This window comes from Notamacropus eugenii, chromosome 2 (assembly GCF_028372415.1).
Source record: "Notamacropus eugenii isolate mMacEug1 chromosome 2, mMacEug1.pri_v2, whole genome shotgun sequence".
NCBI classification, from domain to species: Eukaryota; Metazoa; Chordata; class Mammalia; order Diprotodontia; family Macropodidae; genus Notamacropus; species Notamacropus eugenii.
Window position 1 is genome coordinate 286,533,811 of NC_092873.1, and position 23,702 is coordinate 286,557,512.

At 36.9% G+C, this 23,702-nt stretch overlaps 1 protein-coding gene across 10 annotated transcripts in view; it reads right to left on the reverse strand.

Annotated features, from left to right (window-relative positions):
- Positions 1-10,589: 10,589 nt before the first annotated feature.
- The window catches only part of LOC140527336 (mitochondrial adenyl nucleotide antiporter SLC25A24-like), a 101,301-nt gene continuing 88,188 nt past the window's right edge, over positions 10,590-23,702 (reverse strand). For 7 of the 10 annotated variants that reach the window (XM_072644184.1, XM_072644183.1, XM_072644185.1 and 4 more), the window contains 2 exons: positions 21,710-21,860; positions 10,590-10,967 (listed from right to left, as the gene is read on the reverse strand). In XM_072644184.1, the coding sequence (XP_072500285.1) occupies positions 10,801-10,967; positions 21,710-21,860 (318 nt within the window). In that variant the 3' untranslated portion in view covers positions 10,590-10,800. Of the gene's footprint in view, positions 10,968-17,418; positions 17,927-18,790; positions 19,189-21,709; positions 21,861-23,702 lie in introns of those variants that run through there. The other 3 variants (XM_072644188.1, XM_072644180.1, XM_072644187.1) reach the window with 3 other exon arrangements.

Here is a 23,702-nt window from a genome sequence, read left to right on the forward strand (position 1 = left end):
TACAAAAAGATAAACAGAGGGGCAAATAGAGAATTAAACAGACTACTGGAAAAGTTGTTGCTAAAAAAATATTGTGGTATCCTCTGAATGGGACAACTAAAAAATGACTTTTACAGAAATAAAACATGAGTTAAGCCACAGAGAAATTACAAATGAATATTTAGAAAGAAGAAACACTTTTATCAACCATAACACAATAGAGGCTATCATCAGTCATCTTGACTTATGTCTTGCCACTAGACTGAGATGACTCTGGAGGAGAGAGTGAGGCTGATGACTTTGTACAACTCTGCCTCATTAAAATCCAATTCACTCACAAGTCAAGACATCACCTTCATGATGTCATTGGTTCTCTTTAAGAATGAAGGACAAACAAGAAACAAAACAACACAATAAAAATAAAAATTGATTCAGGGAGCACAAACAAAAGACTCAATCTGGGCGAAAACTACAATAAAATATGAAATAAAAAGTGAGTAGAATAGCAAAGCATGGAAATACTTTATAATTATGGGAAAGACAATGCTAATGATATGACAAAATAGTAAAATTTCTGAGATATCACTAACGTCATCCTCAAAAGAAAAATGAAAAAAATAAGCACTAAGAAAAGATTTTTTAAAAGTAGATTAACTGAATATTCATTTTAAGAATTAGAAAATCATTAAGTAAACCCCAAATGATCACAGAATAGGAAATCTGGAAAATTAGAGAAGAAAAGGATACAATAGAAGAAAGACAAAACTAATTCATGATTCTTAGAGAAGACTAACAAAATTGATACAGATTTAGCCAATCTGATTAAAAAGGTAAAAAATCAAATCATCAAAATAAAAAAAGAACAAGATAAAACAACAAAGCCAGGAGTGAGAAAAAGAACTATAATTCCCTAATTTAAAACTTATGTGCCCATAAACATGAGAACAAAGAAGAAATTGATATAAAACATACAAAATTACAAAAAACAAATTAAAGATTTAAATAATTCATTCTCAGAAAAGGAAATAGAAGTAGATGTAAGACACTACAAAAAGGATAATAACAATAGCTCCTGATCAAGATGCATTTACAGAATTATGTCAAACTTTTAAAGAGAATAATATCAAACTTGTAAAGTAATTAAAACCTATATTCATAAATCATTCTAAAACATTCAGAAAGCAATCTACCAAAATCCTTTGATAAGAAAAGTATAATCCTGATACTTAAATTAGTGAAGGGTAAATCAGGAAAATAGTAATAGTTAGCATTTATAGAGCTCTTTAAGGTTTAAAAAGTACTTCACAAATTTGATCTGTTTGATTCTCACAACAATCCTCTGAGGTAGATGATATTATTATTCCATTTTACAGATGAGGAAACTGAAGCGTAGCATAGTTAAATGGATTGCCCCTCAATCTCACACTTCATAAGTGCATGAGGCAGGATTTAAACTCATCTTTCCAGTTCCAAATCCAATACTAATGAAACTCAGTAACCTGGTGTTTAATAAACCCCCCCAAACAAAAATTGCATAGGAAAGAACTCTCTATTTGATAAGAACTGCTGAGAAAACTAGAAAACATTTTGGCAAAAATTAATGTCATACCATATTCCACAACAATTCAAAAGGAATATGAGTTAAATATTAAAAATCATACCATAAAAAATTAAAAGAGAAGCAGATTATATTTCTTCAATAGATCTAGGTTGGTGATGAATTCTTATCCAAAGGAGATAAAAACAAAAGGTTAAAAATTGATGTTTATTGTAATTGAAAAACAATTGCACAAACAAAAGTAATATGAGGGTAGGAAAAAAGCTGAGTGGTGGAAATCCTTGTATATAATATCTAGGATAAGGGTTTGATATCCAAAATACATAAGCAATTAACAAAAATATATAGGATCAAAGGCTTTCCCCAATAAAATAGTCAAAAAGGCATGAATAGACAGTTCTCAAAAGAATTGCATATTTTTAACTACATGAAAGAATGCTCTAAATCACTAATAATGAGAAAAATACAAATTGCAACCCTCAGATTTCATCTCACCCTCAGGAAACAGGCAAAGATGACAAAAGATGGAAATGTGATGAAAAGAGAGGCATGCTAATGCGTTTACTGGCCAAGCAATGAATTGATCCAAATGTCCTGAGAAGCAATTTAGAATTGGGGTGGGGAGGGACAAAAATGTCCATTCTCTTTGACTTAGAGAGATTATATTAACAAAACGAAAGATTCCATATACACCAAAACATATATAACATCATTTTTTGTAACAAAAAATACCTCAAAGCATGACCAATTGGAAATAACTAAAGAAACTATGGTATGGGAATGTAATAATATTACACTATTATAAGAAACAGTGAACATGATGAAGCATAAAAAGGCTTATGTGAACTGATGCAAAATGAGTTAGGTAGATCCAGGAAACCTATACATGTGTGTGTGCATATACATAAACACATGTACACACATACATACTTGTACACATGTATGTATACATACATATATGTGTATAATGACTTCAATTATGCAAACAGAAAGAATAACCATAACAGTTAAAACTGGGTGTTAAGAAATTGTAATGACTAAACCTAGCCCCAAAGAAGACATATGAGAAAACACCTTCCCCCTGCTCCTTTGCAGAGCTAGGTACCCAGAAGAGGAACATCACATATAATGTTAAAATTTTTCAAAGCACTGATTGGGTTTGCTTAGTTTTTCTTTTTTATTCAATAATAATAAAATGACAATGGTTAGCATTTATATAACTATGGTTTGCTAAGAACTTTGAAAACATTTTAATCTGAAAATCATTTTAATCTCACAACATTGTAAAGATAGGTGCTATTACTCTCTCCATTTTACAGATGAGGAAACTGAGGCAAACTGAGGTCAGATGACTTGGCCAGAGTCACACAGATTAGTCATCCAGGAACCTGAAGAACGATACCATTAACTTCTTCATGATTGCATAGTCGATGAGCCCAGTAGTCTTTCATCTGTAAACTTTCCACTTCAATCTAGATTCATCTCTACTATAGACATGTTCAATTAATTCCTAATGCTTTGAGCATGCTTAGATCCCAGGTTTAACCCACTTACCATCACCACCACTACCCAAACACCAACACCAAGTTGTTGTAAATAACCAGGAAAGCTTATCATGAAAGAGATCTTGAGCTCTAAATGCCCCAGTACCTTATTGACTGGGAGACTACTGGTTTGATTAAAGAACCTGAGAGACTAAATAAACTACCAAGCATAAGGCCATTAGATGGTGCCATACAGTGCAGGGCCTTGAGTCATGAAGACCAGAGTTCAGATATTATCTCACTTACCTACTGAAGACTTGTATATTTCATGACCTTCTCGTCACCATGTTATGCTAATGAGATTAAAGATTTTCTCCACCCATTAAATGAGCCTACCCATTAAGGAAAGCTTGATTAGGGGAGCTCCACACCTTTTATTAATTTCTGATTCACTAGTTCTCAAGGATTATGATGCCCCTCTGGCTCCAAAAAGTGTATAAATCCTCTGAGGGGAAGTTTTGTTTTGAGGCTTACTCAATGAAAGTGTTTGTTTGGCCAGATGAGGTTCTGGGCAGCTGCTAAGGAGCCCCCTGGCTTTGAAAATCCAGATGTTGGTGCTTCTCTCTAGAGTGACTACGTATGTATGTAATGATCAGACAGTTGGATCTGTCTATTGATCTATGATGTATCTATTGCTTATGTCAGACAATTGGAAGCCCTGTCTGTTGATCTTTATTTCTCTCTTTGTATTTTCCCTGAAGTTCAGGGTGCTAACTTTTTCCCCTGAGCTAAGTAAATACCACATGAACTTGATTAAAGTAGATTGTTGACTCCTCAAAAGTTGCTTTCCTTCTAGAAAAGCATATCTAAGAACCTGTATGGCAGGCCTTCCTGTGTATGTCAGGGTCCTTGCTGTTATGCACCAGCACTGTCTTCTGTTTACCTAAATGCAATAAAACTTTATGGATACACCTGTAGTGAATAATGGCATTTAATAGACTATGTCATTGTAAGGAGAAGAGATAAACAGGATGTGAGAGTGATGAAGGCAATGGGAGCTGCAGAGTGAAGGACTGACTACAGACTTATTCTCTCCAAACTAAGTATTCGCATTTAGCAAGGTGGTGGCCCCAAGGCAAGACTCAGTGACAACAGATTAGAGTATTTCTGGAGGGAAAGCTGAGCCAACACACAAGTGGCAACAGTGGAACAGAAAAGGAGTGGGCAGCTTTCAGAGATTTGGTTACTCATCTGGGTCAAGACACTCATAAACATCAAGATTGGTTTGATGAAAATGATAGGGAAATTCAGAAGCCACTAAACAAAAAACGAGAACTCCACAGACTTTATCAGCAGGACAATTCATTCGTCTCTTTAAGAAGGTAGCATTTAATTCCATCAAAAGTAAAGTTCAAGCAAAGCTTAGAAAGATGCAAGATTCTTGGCTTTGTAAGAACACAGATGAAATTCAGTTTTATGATATTAACAATCCAAAACACTTTTATGAAACCCTGAAAGCTACTTATGGGCTACAGTCCTGGAGTGTACCTCAACTTTGGTCACATTGATTAATAAATAATAAGGACATGATTCTGGAGAGATGGGCTAGTGTCCTCAACAGACTATCGTTAATCCATACTGAAGCCATTGACCACATACCCCAGGTTGAAGTCAATATCTCTCCAGGTGAATTTCCTAACAAAGAAGAGGTTTTGTTTGCCATTAGGCAAGAAAACAAAAGTTTTCCACCAGCCAGCACCACATCATCCTTACACGCTGACATTGCTGTATGCCTGTGAAATATGGACAACATACCAGCACCATGCAAGGAAACTGGATCACTTTCATTTGAATTGTCTTAGGAAGATTCTGAAGATTACCAGGCAAGAGAAGGTACCAAACACTGAGGTCCTTTCTCGAGCTGAAATGCCAGGTTTTCCAACTGTACTGCACAGAGCACCACTCTGATGTGCTGGCCACATTGTCTGAATGCCAAAAGACTATTTTGCCTAGAAGACTATTTCAGGGAGAACTCACTCATAATAATCACTCACATGGACGTCAAAAGAAGTGATACAAGGACACTCTCAAGGTTTCTCTGAAGAACTTTGATACTGATTTGAGAAATGGGAGACACTGGTATAGGATCACCCAGTATGGCATGCCCATATCAGAGAAAGGCCTGTGCTCTATGAGCAAAACAGAATTGCAATATCTCAAAAGAAACATGAGATGTGCACATCTCCACTCCAAATGTTCATATGGACTATTTGTGTCCAATCTGTGGTAGAGCCTTCTGAGTTCCTATTGACCTGATCAGCCATAGTCAGACACACTGTACCTTGACCCCAACATAGTAATGTCACTTTTGTCCTCTTCAAGAACAAAGGATAACAACCAACCAACCAAGATAAGTGTAACCACCCTTAGAAAAGTGATTACATTGACATTTTGTCTCTTTAAGGAACTTAGTTTACAGGACCCAGCTTACTCTCTATCTCCGTGTTGGAATACCTGTATTTTTACTATCATCGCGTGTCTCTGCTCCTGATTCTAATGACCAACTCTCTTTTGGGAACTAATAGTTTTTCCTAACTGCTAGATGCAGTTCGCTAGTCACTAACATGCTGCTTGCCTGACTAACAGGATCAAGGCTAATGGGATATATCATACCAGAACCTCTGAGGATGCTGTATAGAAAGACGTTTATAGCTCTATTAACAGCAGGCAGAATGAGATGAGAAAGTACAATTTGAAGATACACCTGTGGAAGAAGAATTGCAAAGAATTAACATCACATGAAAGAAAAATCCAGATCACTAATAATATGAGAAGTTTAAATCAAAACATTGCTAAAGTTGTTGCAAATCGGCAATGATGATCAAAGATGGCAAGGGTCAATGTTGGAGGGACTGTGGGAAGATCCACACACTGGTGTGGTATTGGTGAAGTTCTGAATTGATAAAAAAAAATAATTTTGGAAAACAATTTGGAATTATGCAAATATATTGACTAAAATGTCCATACACTTTGACCAAAGGATTCCACTTATTGTTGAGTGATTTTTCAGTTGTGTCAGATTCTTCATGATCTCACTTGGGGATATTTGGGCAAAGATACTTCAGTGGCTTAATATTTCCTTCTCCAGCTCATTTTATAGAGGAGGAACTGAGGCAAAACAAAGAAAGTCACCATATACACCAAAACATTTGTAGCAGAATTTTGTAGTAGCAAATTAGAAAAGTAGAGAACCATGGATTCATGAATGACTAAACAAATCATGGTACATGAAGGTAGTTAACTATTACTGAGATGTAAGAAATGACAAATATAATGAAGACAAAGAAGCATGACAAAGCATTCACATGGTTTGATGTAGCCTGAAGCAGAGCCTTTAGAACAGTATGTACAATGATTGCAACACTGTAAACAACCACAAAACAATCAAAAGTGAATTTTGCAAAATTACAAAGAATAGGTATGGTTTCAAAGAAGAGACAGGAGAACACACCTCACTCCACTCCTTTGTAAAAGTGGGAAATTGCACGCTGAAGCAGCTAGGTGGCACAGTAGATAAAGTGATGGTGTTGGAGTGGGGAAGATCTGAATACAGATCCAGCTGCAGATACTAGCTGTGTGTTCCTGGGAAAGTCACTTTAATCTGTTTGCCTCAGTTTCCTTATCTTTAAAATAAGGATAATAGTAGCACCTGTCTCTGAGAGTTGTGAGAGAAAAAGGAAATAATATATGTAAAGTGTTGTGCAAATTTTAAAGCACTGTGTATGAGATATTCTTGTCTTCAGACTTTTTTCAATGTATTAATAAATTGTATTGATTTTTTTCTCTTCTTTTTTTCTTCAAAAATATTATTTGTTGTATGAGATGGCTCTCTGAGAGGAGGAGGTAGAATGATAAAGGGAGAAATTTTGGTGATATAAAAAATAAAAGCAATCAATACAAATTTATTATAAAGATGAAATTGTATTTCATTAGATCCATGCTTTCTTTCCCACAGAAGCCCCCCCCCTCAACAATGGTACATTAAAAAGTGCATCCCATCCTGCGTGATTCTTGTCCATGACTTCCTCTGAAAGCTCCAGATATACCCAACACACTGGAAGGGTTTCTCCGCATCTTCAGGTATATCCTGAATACTCCTGCCCTACTCAGGCTACCCATCTGTTCCATCTTGCCCTTGCTAAGTGGCCAACCCACCTCTTTATCAGTCACACATTTTTGATTGGGGCTTCAACGCCACTTTTGCTCAGAAGTCATCATTGATCAAATCCCCCAGCATGCTTGGACACCATGCATATTTTCAATGCCTTTTGAGTCACCTACAAATGTCATTCTGAGAAATGTAGGGCTTCATGATTCACAGCAATATACCAACACTGAGACAACAGTGGTGTTAAAAAAAAAAAAGAAAAAAAAAGATGGGTTTCTGAAAGCTAGTAGCTTAGAATCACTGAATGCTCTGAGCCTTCTCCTGGCCCATCCTCTTCCTTTTTAGTTCTGGGCTTTCTTCACTAGTCATCTGTAATACCTGTATAAAATGCATGTACTGATGAAGTAACTCATGGATTGCCTGTTCAACTAGAAACCATAATCCAGGTAGTATACATTCTCCATGCACTTTGCGTTTCCCATTTAGATGGTTAAGTTCATATCTTCTGAGTGACCCTGAGTCTCACTGAGATGATCAGGAAGAACTGAATTTGAATTCTGCCTCAGACACTTTCTAACTGCATGACCTTCGGCAAGTCACTTAACCTCTCTCAGCCTCAGTTTCTTCCCCTGTAAAATTCAGATAATAATAGCACCTATCTCATATGGTTGTGGTGTGGATGAAATGAAACAATATATGTAAAGTGCTTTGCAAACCTTAAAGTACTGTATAAATGTTAGCTGTTGGAGAATTTTATATGATCTTGTTACAAATGAGAGATATTTAAAAGACTTCAAGATTTCAGTTTCTCACACCCAGAAAGTTGTTGTGTTTAAGGGTTTTTTTTACATAATCAAAAAACAATAGACACTGCAGGAACATACATCCTCTACACCTCCCCATAAGTGATCTGAACACGAAGATGTGATCAGCTATAGAAAATCCCCTACAAAAATTTGTCTGTTCCCTTCTGACATTTCCATGACAGGGACTCTTGAGCCTTGTAAGAATCAATAAAAATATCCTTAAGATGAAAAAGTAGACACGTAGGAATAAGTTGCTGGCATCTTCTCACTTCTCCATTTGTCCAGTCTTTTAGAATCTTCTATCTTAGAGACATCTTGAAAATCAATCTCTGGAATGCCTTTAGAATTACATCACCTCCAGCAAAATTTCTTCCAAGTATATTTGGTCAGGTCTAGCAATTCTTGGATTTCACTTAGTGCCCTTTCATCATTTAATACATTGGGTCTGGACTTAGTGGAGACCACATGTGAATTATTAATATGATCTGAAAACACAGTTTAATTGCCAGAAAGAGAATAATCTGAAGTCCAGATGTATCAATTACATACAAATCACTTTCATTCCTTGGCAATTTAAATTAAATGTCTTTGAGAAATGGTAACAAATGAAGGTACAAAAGCTTGCATTTTTCTACAGAGAATAATTGCAACAGATTAACTGAGTTGTCCATTTCCATACATCTTTTAGTAAACAACCAAAACCTGCATCTTATGCACCGCTATTCAGAATTTTTATTCCGAAATATAGAGGAAGATTTGAAAGCTGAAATTAGGTGCCTTAAATCTGGTCTGTTATAAATAGAGGTATATGTAACAGATGATTTCATGGAAGCAAAAAAAATGACCTTTTGATGCTTTATTGCATCAAAGATGCATTATTTCTCTTTGATTCAAAAAATTCAGAAAGTAATCTAAATCAACAAATTATGCTATAATTAGACTTTGGTATGTGCTCTAATACTTTATAATAAACTTTATCAAGAGTCATCAAGCTTATTGGCATGAATTTTAGGGCCTGAATCATAAACCAATGAGACTCCTTCAACTAGCTGATATTTCCTAAGTACTATTCAAAAAAATAGGAAAGAAAAAGACAACTGCCTGGAAAATTGGGCCATGTAAAACCATAGCTTGTTTGGTCAGACCTATGATTTTATCTACCTGGAGATCTCCTAGGGGAAATATCCTCCACTAATGTAGAATTACTCAATCTACTACAGGCAGTTGTACCATGGTAAATAGAGCACCAGACCTGGAATCAGAAGGACTCGTCTTCCTGGGTTCATTAGACACTTCATAGTTGTGTGACTCTGGGAAAATCATTTAACCCTGTTTGCCTCCGTTTCCTCATCTGTAAAATGATCTGGAGAAAGAAATGGCAAACCACTCCAGTATCTTTGCCAAGAAAACCCCAAAAGGAGTCACAAAAAATCAGACATAACTGAATGACTAAACAACAACAAAAATCTACTGTAATTTTCAATCTTAAAGAGATGCCCCAGGCACTGAGAGATATGTGATTTGGCCATGGTCTCAGAGCCTGCACCTGTTAAAGACAGAATGTACACTCAGGTTTTCCTAACTCCACAAGCCAGCCCTCTATTCACTACAGCACACTACTTCTCTAAATCCAACTGGTTTTAGCAATATATTGTACTTATCATCTTCATTATAAATACTCATTTTTAAAAATTTGAAATGGTCAGGATAGTGAATTAGTTTCATTAGTTATCATCAATCAAATGCTTTCTCCACACCCTAGTTAAGCTAGATAAAGAATGCCTGTTGTCCAGACTAGGATATGCAGTTAGATGGCTGGTTAACCCATAGAGTTGATCCATTTATCTTGGACAGGCCCTGAAATGAATTCAGAAGCAGGAGGAAAAGAGTGGGCTCAGTTACATTCAGGAAAAAACACAACAGTTTTAAAGACCCTAGAAATAAAAGACTGTCTTTGTCATATTAACATTCTTCTGGTGGTGATGTTTAATGGTGAGTCATGGAATAACAGAGCCTCTAAAGAAAAAAGTTTCAAACAACTCAGTTGTTTGAACAAATAATGAGTATGAGTAAGCTGTGGCACACCAGCACTGGACCCCTGTGCAGAAGCATAACAGATGCATAGTTGGCAAAGGAAGCAGGTCATTGGAGTAGCAAGGGAGAGGGGGAACAATGGACAGCCCACATTGGTAACCCACAAAGAGTCAAGAGATCTAGAGGAAGGGCTTTGGCACTGTGGGAGGACCATCAATGGAGTTCAAGTGACAAGAGACACACAGGAGAGGAAATGGTGCTAGGCTTGTGATCTACATCATTGACAGGAACATCCAAATGTAGAGATGCATTGAAGCATCGAGGTCTTTAAAGGCTATATGTATGTAGTATTTCACCATACAGCCTTTGAAGAGTTAAAATATAAAACTTTTAACATCAACTGGCAAGGCAGACCAAAACTTTTATAATTTACTTACTACTATAAATCTCATCCTAAAATGTGTTTCAGTTCAAATATGCAAGCCTCAGGTTAGGACTCAGGGGATCTCAGTTGGGAAGGAAAATAGAATTCTAAACATAGTAAGGATTTAGTTTACAAATAACATCAAAAGTATAATTTAATTTTTAAATTCCAGAATACACAAAATTAAAGTAAAATTTGTGTGGCATTTGACACCTTCTTTTCTCTTGGATAAAAGATACCACATCTCTTCACATGGACCTGTGACATTTTGAAAGAAAAAGTCAATCCAGGAATTGCCATGTTTCTAAGCCCTTCTGCTCAGGGCCAATAGTTCACACATTTCATTTCTAGGATGCTCCCAAAACTTTTTGTGCTTCTTCATAAACCAAACGGCTGATGCCAATTGCAGGAAACAACTTCACAAAGTTTGGAGTGATGCCCCTGTATAAGCCTGCTAGCCCATCTTTGACAATTATTTCTTGAAAGATATAAAAGACGTTCTTCTGCGGAGCTCCTTTAATGGAAGATAAAAAAAATGAAAAAAATCAGACTACTTTAACACTAATTTCCAATTCTGTTTTTGTATGTTTTTAATGTTATTTTTAACCCAGTACATTCATATAATATAGTTGCACTATTGTGTAGTATAATAACAACATTTTTTAAAAGTTTGCAATACAAGTACAAGTTGACAATGAGCATCTCCCCTCCAGAGCCTGTGTGAAGAACAACAGTTCTTCACTGTTAGATGGGTGTTTTAGTGAGGACTTGGATTCCTGGTTTCTCAACTGTTATTCTGCCTTTTTCTTTTGTGATGCCGGGGAGTTTGGCTTGGATCTTTGTACTGCTGTAGAAAACCTTGTAAGACATTTTGGAATAGGCCCATTGATTGTATCAAGTGTCAGGGACATTTTCTAATTCTTTTTAAAAACCTACACCGTTCACCAGGAGGTCTTCACAATGTCAAATTCCATTAGATGTTGTTGATATTTTCTTGTAACAGATTTTTATTATGGTATTCCAAGGGTCAGGGCAGATGCAGGGCCAGCCTCAAGGGTTGAAATCTCACTTCTGATAAACATTGACTGTGTGAGTCTTGAGGAGAGGTGAGGAACCTGTGGCCTCCAAGCCACATGTGGCCTTCTAGGTCCTCAGGTGTGACCTTTTGACTGAGTCTAAGATTTACAGAACAAGTAATTTTACTAAGAGGATTTGTTCTGTGAAGTTAGGATTCAGTGAAAAGGCTGCACTTGAGGACCTAGAGGACCATGTATGGCCTTGAGGCTCTGGAGCAAATCATGTAAGCACTTGGTGCCCCCCAGATAGGTCTCTAAAGTTGGAGAATAGTTATGTATCTGCATTGAAAGAATAAAATCACAGATCAAAACCACTAAAAAAAGTTTTCCAATTATATACAATCTTATTATATATAATGGAAATTACCAGTATAATTCTAACTTACTCATCTAATTCTATCATCATCCTAAAGAAAGTTAAACACAGTAGTATTAACTACAGTGACCCAGAAAGACCTTTCACTGCTAAAAGTATACAAGAAATAAAGTCATCACTACCTATGAAGGTTCTTATGTTAGATATCAAGCCAGGAAAAAGCAGATCTTTAGGATGTTTGAACTTCATTATTGAAGAAACTACTCCATCAAGTCCAGATCTCAGGATCATACCATGCCAACAATTACAGTAACTCAAAACCTGCAAAATCCTAAAGAACTCAAATTGAATGCCACCTCATATGCAAGATGTCCAAGTAGAGAACACGATGTACTTGGAGGAAGGAAGACCTGTAGTCAATAAATTATCGATAAACATTGATTAATTACCTTCTGTGTGCCAATATGTCTCAGTCACTTAGCAATCTTATGACACCAGACAAATGATTTAACCTTTGAGTCTACTTCCACTTTTATAAAATGGGGATAATAACAGTATCCACGTCAAAGGTTGTTGTGAAGATTGAATGAGATAATGTGCATAAAGCATCAACAAATTTTAAAAACTATACAAATGAAATTATTTACACTAAAACTATTATTATAACACATTTGGATGAGGCAGCATATTGGAACAGGGAACCAGCATTGAAAGCAGAAAGAGCTAAGTTCAAAACCTGCCTCTGACATATTGGCTATGTGACCTTGGACAAGTCACTTAACCTATTGGTCCTCTAGGCAGTTCTATAATGCTATCTGCAACAGGGAAGGTAGCAAGCTGCTCTGATAATTTCCCCATTGAGAGTTCCTTATACCAATTAAATCATAAATCTACTCTCTAGTCTCTTTCTCCCTTAGCTAACATAATATTTTAACAAACGTTTTATCCTCTCTGTCTCTGATGGGTATAGAAATAATAGATGACTTCCAGATTCTTGGTATGGTGAGCTACGTATAAGTTGTTTAGTCATTTTTAGTCATGTACAACACTTTGTGACCTCATTTGGGGTTTTCTTGGCAAAGATGCTAGACTAGTTTGCCATTTCCTTCTCTAGCTCATTTTACAGATGATGAAACTGAGACAAACAGGGTGAAGTGACTTGCCCAGGGTCACAGAGCTAGTAAGTGTCTGAGGCCAGATTTGAACTCAGGAAGCTGAGTTTTCCTGACTCTAGGTCCAGCAATCTATCCGCTGTGCCACCTAGCTGCCCTAAGGCATTCCCACCTTCAAAAAACATCATTGCTAAGAAGAAAGTTACTGTATAAACCAAAATTTTTGTAGTAGAATTTCGTAGTAGCAAAGTAGAAAGTAGAGAACCATGGATTCAGGAACAAATTATGGTACATGAATATAGTTACTGAGATTAAGAAATAGCAATTATGATGGAGACAGAGAAGCATGATGAAGCATTCCGACATTGGTTATAGAGTGAAGCAGAGCCAAGAAAACAGTCTATATAATAAGTATAATACTATAAATAGAAACAACCACAAAACAATCAAAAGTGAATTTTGCAAAATTACAAAGAATAAGCATGGTTCCAAAGAAGAGACATGAGAACACACCTTACCCCACTCCTTTGCAGAAGTGCGAAATTGCATTCTGAGGCAGCTAGGTGGTACAGTAGATAAAGTGCATATAAAGTTGCAAAGATAAAGTCTTGGATTAAGGAAGATCTGAATACAGATCTAACCTCAGATACTAGCCACATGTTCCTGAGAAAGTCATGTTTAACTTCTGTTTGCCTCAGTTTCCTTATCTTTAAAACAAGGATAACGATAGCACGTATCTCTAAGGGTTGGTGGGAGAAACAAAGGACACATTTGTTGTGCAAATTTGAAAGCACTATATAAAGCTATTTTTATCTTCAGAGTTTTTTCAATGTATTAATTAATTTTGTTCAGTTTTTCCAATTCTTTTCCTTTTTATTCCTTCATAAATATTATTTGTTGTATGAGATGGGTCTGAGAGGAGGAGGTAGAAAGAGAAAGGGAGAAATTTTGGTGATATATAAAAAACAAAAGCTATCAATAAAACTTTATTTACAAAAAAAAAGAGATATATTTTTATTTCAGTGGATCCATGCTTTCTTTCCCACAGATATCCTCCTCAATGGTATATATAGAAATGTAACCATGCCCTCCCATTTTATGCGATTCTTGTCTATGACTTCCTCTGAAAGCTCCAGATATACCCAACACACTGGAAGGGTTTCTCCGCATCTTCAGGTATATCCTGAATACTCCTGCCCTACTCAGGCTACCCATCTGTTCCATCTTGCCCTTGCTAAGTGGCCAACCCACCTCTTTATCAGTCACACATTTTTGATTGGGGCTTCAACGCCACTTTTGCTCAGAAGTCATCATTGATCAAATCCCCCAGCATGCTTGGACACCATGCATATTTTCAATGCCTTTTGAGTCACCTACAAATGTCATTCTGAGAAATGTAGGGCTTCATGATTCACAGCAATATACCAACACTGAGACAACAGTGGTGTTAAAAAGAAAAAAAAAGATGGGTTTCTGAAAGCTAGTAGCTTAGAATCACTGAATGCTCTGAGCCTTCTCCTGGCCCATCCTCTTCCTTTTCAGTTCTGGGCTTTCTTCACAAGTCATCTGTAATACCTGTATAAAATGCATGTACTGATGAAGTAACTCATGGGTTGCCTTTCCAACTAGAAATCATAATCCAGGTAGTATACATTCTCCATGCACTTTGTGTTTCCCATTTGGATGGTTAAGTTCATATCTTCTGAGTGACCCTGAGTCTCACTGAGATGATCAGGAAGAACTGAATTTGAATCCTGCCTCAGACACTTTCTAACTGCATGACCCTAGGCAAGTCACTTAATCTCTCTCAGCCTCAGTTTCCTTATCTGTAAAATTCAAATAACATTAGCATCTACCTCATATGGTTGTGGTGTGGATGAAATGAAAAATATATGTAAAGTGCTTTGTAAACTTTAAAGTGCTCTATAAATGTTAGCTGTTAGAGAATTTTATATGATCTTGTTACAAATGAGAGATATTTAGGAAAAGACTTCAAGCATTTTCACTTTCTCATACCAAGGAATATGTTTTAAGTTGCTTTTTTTTCATAATCAAAAAACAGTAGACACTGCAGGAACAAATATCCTCTACATCTTCCTATAAGTGATCTGAATATAAAGATACAGAAAATTCCCTACAAAAATTTGTCTGTTCCCTTCTGACATTTCCATGACAGGGACTCTTGAGCCTTGTAAGAATCAATAAAAATATCCTCAAGATGAAAAAGTAGGCACATAGGAATAAGTTCCTAGCATCTTCTCACTTCTCCATTTGTCCAGTCTTTTAGAATCTTCTATCTTAGAGACATCTTGAAAATCAATCTCTGGAATGCCTTTAGAACTACATCACCTCCAGCAAAATTTCTTCTAAGTATATTTGGTCAGGTCTAGCAATTCTTGGATTTCACTTAGTGCCCTTTCATCATTTAATACATTGGGTTTGGACTTAGTGGAGACCACATGTGAATTATTAATATGAACTGAAAACACAGTTTAATTGCCAGAAAGAGGATAATCTGAAGTCCAGATGTATCAATTACATACAAATCACTTTCATTCCTTGGTAATTAAATTAAATGTCTTTGAGAAATGGTAACAAATAAAGGTACAAATACTTTCATTTTTCTACAGACAAAAATTCTAACAGATTAAACCGAATTGTCCATTTTGATACATCTTTTAGTAAATAACTAAAACGTGATTCTTACGCACTGCTATTTAGAATTTTTAATTCCTAAGTACAGGGGAAGAGTTGAAAGTTGAAATTAAGTGCCCTAGAAATCATCTGTTATAAATAAATAGATGTCTATATTAGGGATGATTTCATGAAAGCAAAAAATTGATGTTTTAAAATGTTTCAGATGCATTATTTCTCTTTGATTCAAAAAATTCAGAAAGTAGTCTAAATCAGCAAATATTCATTATAATTGGACTTTGATACGTGCTCTAATACTTTATAACAAACTTTATCAAGAGTTATCAATCTTATTGGCATGACTTTTAGGACCTGAATTATAAACCAATGAGATTCCTTCAACTAGTTATTCTGTAGTCCTATTCAAAAAATTTGGAAAGAAAAAGACAACTGTCTAGAAAATCAGGTTATATAAAACCATAACTTGTTTGGTCAGACCTATGATTTTATCTACCTGGAGAGCTCCTAGGGGAAATTTCCTCCACTAATGCAGATTAGTCAATCTACTTCAAGCAGCTGTACTACACTAAATAGAGCGCCATGCTTGGAATCAGAAAGGCTCATCTTCCTGAGCTCATCAGACACCTAAAAGCTGTGTGAACCCGTAAAAGCCACTTAACCCTGTTTGTCTCAGTTTTGTCATCTTTAAAATGACTTGGAGAAAGAAATGGCAAGCCACTCCAGTATCTTTCCCAAGAAAAACCCAAATGTTATCAAAAAGAATCAGATACATCCGAATGACAGAACAACAAAAATCTACTGCAATTTTCAATCTTAAAGAGCTGCCTCAGGCACTGAGAGATATGTGATTTGGCCATGGTCCCAGAGCTTGTACCTGTCAAATGTCAAGCTGTCCTACCTCCAAAAGCCAACCCTCTATTCACTACAGTACACTGCTTCTCTAAATTCAGCTTGTTTCAGGAATATGTTGTACTTATCATCTTCATTATTAATACTCATTTGAAAAAATTAGAAATGATAAGAATAATCAATTAGATTCACTACCAATCTTCAATCAAATGCTTTCTGCACATCTTGGTTAAGCTATATAAAGAACGCTTATTGTCCAGACTATGGAATGCAATTAGATGACTGGTTAACCCATAGAACCTGTCCATCACTACATTTGTCTTCAACAGACACTGAAATGGATTCAGGAAATTATATAACAGTTTCAAAGACCCTGGAAGTAAAAGAATATTCTTCTTGTGGTAATGATTAGCTATGAGGCATGGAATACCTCTAAACAAAAAAAGTTTCAAACAGCCCCAAAATATAGCACAATGAGTGTGAGTAGGCTGTGGCACACCAACACTAGACACCTCTGCAGAAACATAACAGAGATGCATAACTGGCAAAGAAAGCAGGTCATTGGAGTAGCAAGAGAGAAAGGGAACAATGGACAGCCCACGCTGGCAACCCACAAAGAGTCAAGAGATCTAGAGGAAGGGCCCTGACACTGTGGGAGGACCACCAATGGAGAAGTTCAAGTGACAAGAAACACACAGGAGAGGAAACTGTACTAGGCTTGTGATCTACATCATTGACAGAAATACCCAAATGTAGAGATCCATTGAAATATTAAGGTCTTTAAAGGCTGTATGTATACAGTATTTCTCCATACACCCTTTAAGGAATAAAACATTTAACATCAATGGCAAGACAGACCAAAACTTTTGTAATTTACTTACCTACATAATAGGTATGTTTTATATACCTATATATAATATCTATATAAAACTCTATAAGTTTATATTCTATATCTACAAATCTCACCCTAAAATGTGTTTCAGTTCAGATATGCAAGCCTCAGATTAGGACTCAGGGGATCTCAGTTGGGAAGGAGAATAGAATTCTAAACATAGTAAGGATTTAGTTTACAAATAATATCAAATCTATGATTTAATTTTTAAATTTCAGAATACACAAAATTAAAGTAAGATGTTGTGTGACATTTGACACCTTCCTTTCTCTTGGATAAAAGATACCACATCTCTTCACATGGGCCTGTTACATTTTAAAAGAAAAAGTCAATCCAGGAATTGCCATGTTTCTAAGCCCTTCTGCTCAGTGACAATAGTTCACACATTTCATTTCTAGGATGATCCCAAAATGTTTTCTGCATTTTCAAAAACCAAACAGCTGATGACAGCTGCAGGAAACAACTTCACAAAGTTTGGAGTGATGCCCCTGAATAAGCCTGCTAGCCCATCTTTGACAATTATTTCCTGAAAGAAATAAAAGATGTTCCTCTGCAGAGCTCCTTTTATGGAAGATAAAAAAAATGAAAAGAAATCAGACTACTGTAACATTAATTTCCAAGTCTGTTTTTGCACATTTTTAATGTTATTTTAACCTAGTACGTTCATATAATATAGTTGCACTATTGTGTAGTATAATACCAACATTTTTTAAAAGCTTGCAGTGCAAGTACAAGTTGACAATGAGCATCTCCCCTCCAGAGCCTGTGTGAAGAACAACAGTTCTTCACTGTTAGATGGGTGTTTTAGTGACACTTGGATTCCTGGTTTCTCAACTGTTATTCTGCCTTTTTCTTTTGTGATGCCGGGGAGTTTGGCTTGGATCTTTGTACTGCTGTAGAAAACCTTGTAAGACATTTTGGAATAGACTCCTTGATTGTAGCAAATGGCAGGGACATTTTCTAATTCTTTTTAAAAACCTACACCGTTCACCAGGAGGTCTTCACAATGTCAAATTCCATTAGATGTTGTTGATATTTTCTTGTAACAGATTTTTATTATGGTATTCCAAGGGTCAGGGCAGATGCAGGGCCAGCCTCAAGGGTTGAAATCTTATTTCTGACACACACTGACTATGTGAGTCTGGAGCAGAGGTAGGGAACCTGCAGACTTGAAGTCACATGTGGTCCTCGGGTGAGGCCTTCTGACCGAGTTTAAGATTTACAGAACAAGTAATTTTACTAAGGGGATTTGTTCTGTGAAGTTTGGATTCAGCCAAAAGACTGCACTTGAGGACCTAGAGGGCCATGTATGGCCTTGAGGCCACAGGTTCCCCACCCCTGCTCTGGAGCAAATCATTTAAGCACTTGGTACCCTCAGATAGGACTCTAAAGGTGAAGAACAGCTGTGTATCTTCACTGAAAGAATGAAATCACAGATCAAAATCACTGAAAAATGTTTTATAATTATATACAATGCTATTGTATATCGTAGCAATTAACTCTACAATTTTACCTTCCCAACCTAATTTTATCATCACCCTAAAGAAAGTTAAACACAGTGTCATTAACTACAATGCACCAGAAAGACATCTGAAGCTTGCACTTTCTCTGCTAAAATTATCCAGGAAATAAAGTCGTAACCAACAAGAAGGAAAAAGCAGATCTTCTAGATGATTGAACTTCAACTACTCCATCAAGTACAGGTCTCAGGATCATACCGTATCAACAGTTACAGTCATTCAAAACCTGCAACATTCTAAAGAACTCAAATTGAATGCCATCCGACATGCAAGGTGTCCGAGTAGAGAACATGATGTACTTGGAGGAAGGAAGACCTGTGGTCAATAAATTATCAATAAACATTGATTAATCACCTTCTACGCGCCAACACATCTCAGTCACTTAACAGTCTTATGACACCAAGGAAATCATTTCACCTATGAGTCTATTTCCTCATTTGTAAAATGGGGGTAATAATAGTGTCATCTCAAACAGTTGTTGTGAGGATAGAATGAGATCATGTGTGTAAAGTATCTACTAATCTTAAAAACTGTATAAATGTAACTATTTACAATAAAACGATCATTATGATACATATGGATAAAGCAGCATGTTGGAAAAGGGACACAGCCTTGAAAGCAGAAGGTTCAAATCCTGCCTCTGGCTATGTGACCTTTAGCAAGTTGTTTAACCTGTTAACTCTCTAGATAGCTCTCTAATGCTGTAAGTCACAGAGAGGGTGCTGAGCTGCACTGATAGTTTCCCCACCGAGAGTTCCTGATACCGATTAAATCATAGGTCTAGTCCCTATTCTGATCCTAAGGAACCTTCTTTCTCACCTACCTAACATAATACTTTACCTAATTTTTGACCCTCTCTGTCTCTGTGTCTAATACGTGTAGAAATAACAGGTGACTTCCAGATTCTTGGCAATTAGATGGTAAGCTATGGATATGTTGTTGTTTTTCAGTCATGCCCAATCCTTTGTGACCCCAATTGGGGTTTTCTTAGCAAAGGTACTAGATTGGTTTGCCATTTCCTTCTCTAGCTCTTTTTATAGATGAGGAGACTGAGGCAAACAGGGTGAATGGACTTGCCCAGCATCACAGAGTTCAGATTTGAATTCAGGTCCTCCTACCTTCCTAAGCCCAGCCTTCTATCCACTGAGTCACCTAGCTTCCCTGAGCAATGGATATAAAATGCTATATACCATGTCACAAATGATCTATATTTAACAGTTATTCTTTGGGCCAGGGAAAGGCTGTTAGGAAATACTGACGGTACAGAAAGCAAAAGTATCAATAAGACATGTTTTTAAAAGAAATAGGTGACTCCATGGAAGCAGTTGTGACAGTGAAATAGTGCTTCCTTCCTCTTGACTGATCAAAGCCTTCCATTCCCATTGAAATGCACTTCCTCCCTCATTTTCCTCTTCCTCAAACTATAACCTACCAAACAGAGGTTTGTTAGAAATGAGGATATAAAAGGTTTTCTTGATTAAGATTGAGTAATTAGTGCCCAGGCTGTTGGTGGATGTAATCTATTCCACTGATACAAGAAGCTAGCCAGTGTAGCCCCAATGACCCTGGGCTCTGGCTGGTGTCCCCAATGCCTTTCCTACACTGTGTAGTAGATTGCCTATATCAGACACCCTAGAGAGGTGGCCTAACTTCTTTACAGTAACCATCAGTCCCTAACATCCCACCCGAATATATACCAGTTCATTCCACAAGAGGTTTAAGAGCAGAACTCACCTTCCTCATTAACCTCCCATCATCCTTCACTCTGCCATCCCTGCCACAAGTTGCTGGCCTCTTGGTCCCTCCCCCTACCCCAAACTCTTAGTTCTTTATGAACGACCTTAGAACCTTAATTTGCCAGAAAGCACTTAGTAAATGCTTTTTCATTCATTCAGCTTCCTGCAGTCCAACAGGACTACAGGGTTCCTTAAATGCAGATTCCTATTCTTATACCACACTGAGAAAAGAATCCATCAAACATACATACAACTCCTAGTTCTTCTCTGCCTTGTCCCACATGGGCAGCTAGGTGGCCCAGTGGATAGAGCACTGGACCTGGCTTCAAGAAGATCTGAGTTCACATTCTGCCTCAGACATTGTTAGCTATGTGACCCTGGGCAAATCACTTAACCTCTGCCTCGATTTCCTCAACTGTAGAAATGGGGTTAATAATAGTACCCAAGGCTGTTGTGAGGACAAACCAAAATAATTCAGATTAAAATATTTAGCACAGTGCCTAGCACATAGTATTAAAATAGCCAACATTTGTAGAATACATACAATGCACATAGGAAGCACTTAAATGTTTGTCCCCTTCCCTACATACAGTTCTCCCTTCCACATCACAGGGGTTAGGGGCGCAGTATCCCCACAATCTGGAAAATCCATATAAAATTTTTGGTCCTCCCTTTGTACCAGAAAAGAAGTCTGAATTCTTTCTTTTTCTTTTACTTTTGTGGTGAATTTACAGTACCTAATTGTAAAATTTGGGTTAAGTACTAGATCATGGGCTCTGTGTCATCTGCTGACCCTCACGTGTCATCTGGGGCTTCAAGCAAAAGTTCCCCAAAAAATTCCCTTTTAATTTCTTATGCTGACCCACAACATATCAAAACCTGGTTGGGGAAAGTCACCATGTGGAAGGGATAATTGTACTCTCTCATGAGCTAGATCTATAACTTAACTTCTTATTCTTATCCTTTCCTTCTGCACATATTGTTTTTCTGGTGCTGCCAATCTGGCCATAAGGAAAATGTATTCCATCGGTAATCAGAAGACTGGGCTTTAATGCTGGCTTTTCCACTTACTATCTGTGAGACCTTGGACAGAAACTCACCTTCAGCCTGCATCCGAGTCCTTACTAGGTTCAGAGGGTAGCTGGCTAATTGACCACAAAAATTGGAGGAGGCACTACATAGCAGCAGAAGTACTACCCCAGGGTTTACAGAGTCTTCTGCATAATTATTGAGCCAATAATTCTTCAAAAACTGTTAGAGAACAAAGAAGCAACACATAATAGCAATGAAAAACTAACTACTACAACTTTTCTCTCTTTCATATGAAATCACCATCTGCCATGCTGACTCTGATGTTTGTAGACAAGTCTACTGCCAAGAGTGGGGAGAAAGAGAGAAGCTGCTTGTACAGCTACTGTAGGATATAGTAACTCAATGATAAATGTGGGGAGCTGTAGACATACAGAGTTCTCAGATTCTTCACTAGCTCCCCCACTGACTTTGAAGTAATATTTAAGCTTAATAAAACCAGTTGTCAATTGCCTCACTCCCTATGTACCATTCTAGCAATTATAATTGGCCACATTTTAGAAAAAAGGGTGTTTTTTGACATGCTGAAATTGTTTTCAAATCCAATACATCCAAACCATTTCAGTTAACCATTGTTTCTTCAGGGCAAGCCAATTTGGGGAACTGTTCCAGAGTAGATCATCTCCTCCATCTAAAATGCTCTGTGACTTCTAAATGGCTATAGATGGAATCATCTATACCCTGGATTATAGATGGTGTCTACATTTATAATGTCTAAAACTCTCTTGAAAGGGCCACTACACTAACAGATATTTTAAATTGTCTCTGTTTTCTTGAATGATTTTAAACTTCATACTTGAGTCCTGAAGTCATTATTGAAAATACTATAGCTTCACAAAATTGAGAAAATAAATCATTAAATTCAAGAGTGTCTTTATTCAGTATTTATTATTTTAAATATAGCCATCAGAGTCTGGGTCAGCTATATTTGGAGGCAAAATGTTTAGATGAGTGAGACGCAAAGATGGAAGTAGTTTGACATTCAAACTAGAGTATAAGTAGTACAAAGAAGGCAAGAGAAAAAATGCATTCAGAAAATGTAAGATAGGGATTGAACTTGTCGTTTCATTTGGACAGGTAACTCCCAATAGGAATATTCCCTCTACCAATGCAGGTCAGCACCTTCTCTGTGCGTTAGTCTCAAGTTGTCTAGAGCATTAAGCAATTAAATGACTTACCTAGGTTCCCACAGCTAGTCCCCACAGAGGAGAGATTCAAACTCAGGTGTTCCTGTCTGCCACATTGCCTCTCCTAAAAGTTAATGCTTTAAAATTGTATACAACTATAAATGCATTGCATTAAATTCTAAAAAGCAATAATAGAGAGGTTTAAAGGGTAGAGATCTAGTTTTGGGATCCAGAAGTTCCCCCGTGTGATCCTGAGCTATTATTGCTCAGTTGTTTCAGTCACCTCTGACTCTTCATCACACCATTTGGGGTTTTCTTGGCCAAGATACTGGAATGGTTTACCATTTCCTTCTGCAGCTCACTTTATAGATGAGGAAACTAAGGTAAACAGGGATAAGTGACTTGTCCAGGGTCACACAGCTAGTGAGTGTCTGAGGCCAGATTTTCACTCAGGAAAATGAGTTTTCCTAATTCCATGCCACGCACTCTATCCATTGCACCACCTAGGTGTCCATGTAAGTTACTTAAATTCTCAGTACCCCCAGGCAATTTTCCAAAGACTAGAAGATGCAAAGCAGGTGCTGATCTGTATTGTTAGAGTGTGTTTCCTCACTGGGAATTCCCTATGCAAATAAAATTTCATCTTTGCATGAACAACCTGAGAGAAATAATTTGCAATAACTAATATCTTGGGGAGGACCAGAGTTTTTCCCTTTGTCTAAAGTTCTGATTTTTAAAAGTAAGAAGCTCAGTCTCTTGAAGGACATTACTGATAATGAGACTGAATTAACTTTTCCTCTATATGAACCAACTCAGCCTTAGGAGGAATCTCTAGTTTAGGTGAATCCCATTCTATCAAGCTTGGGTAGAGACAGAT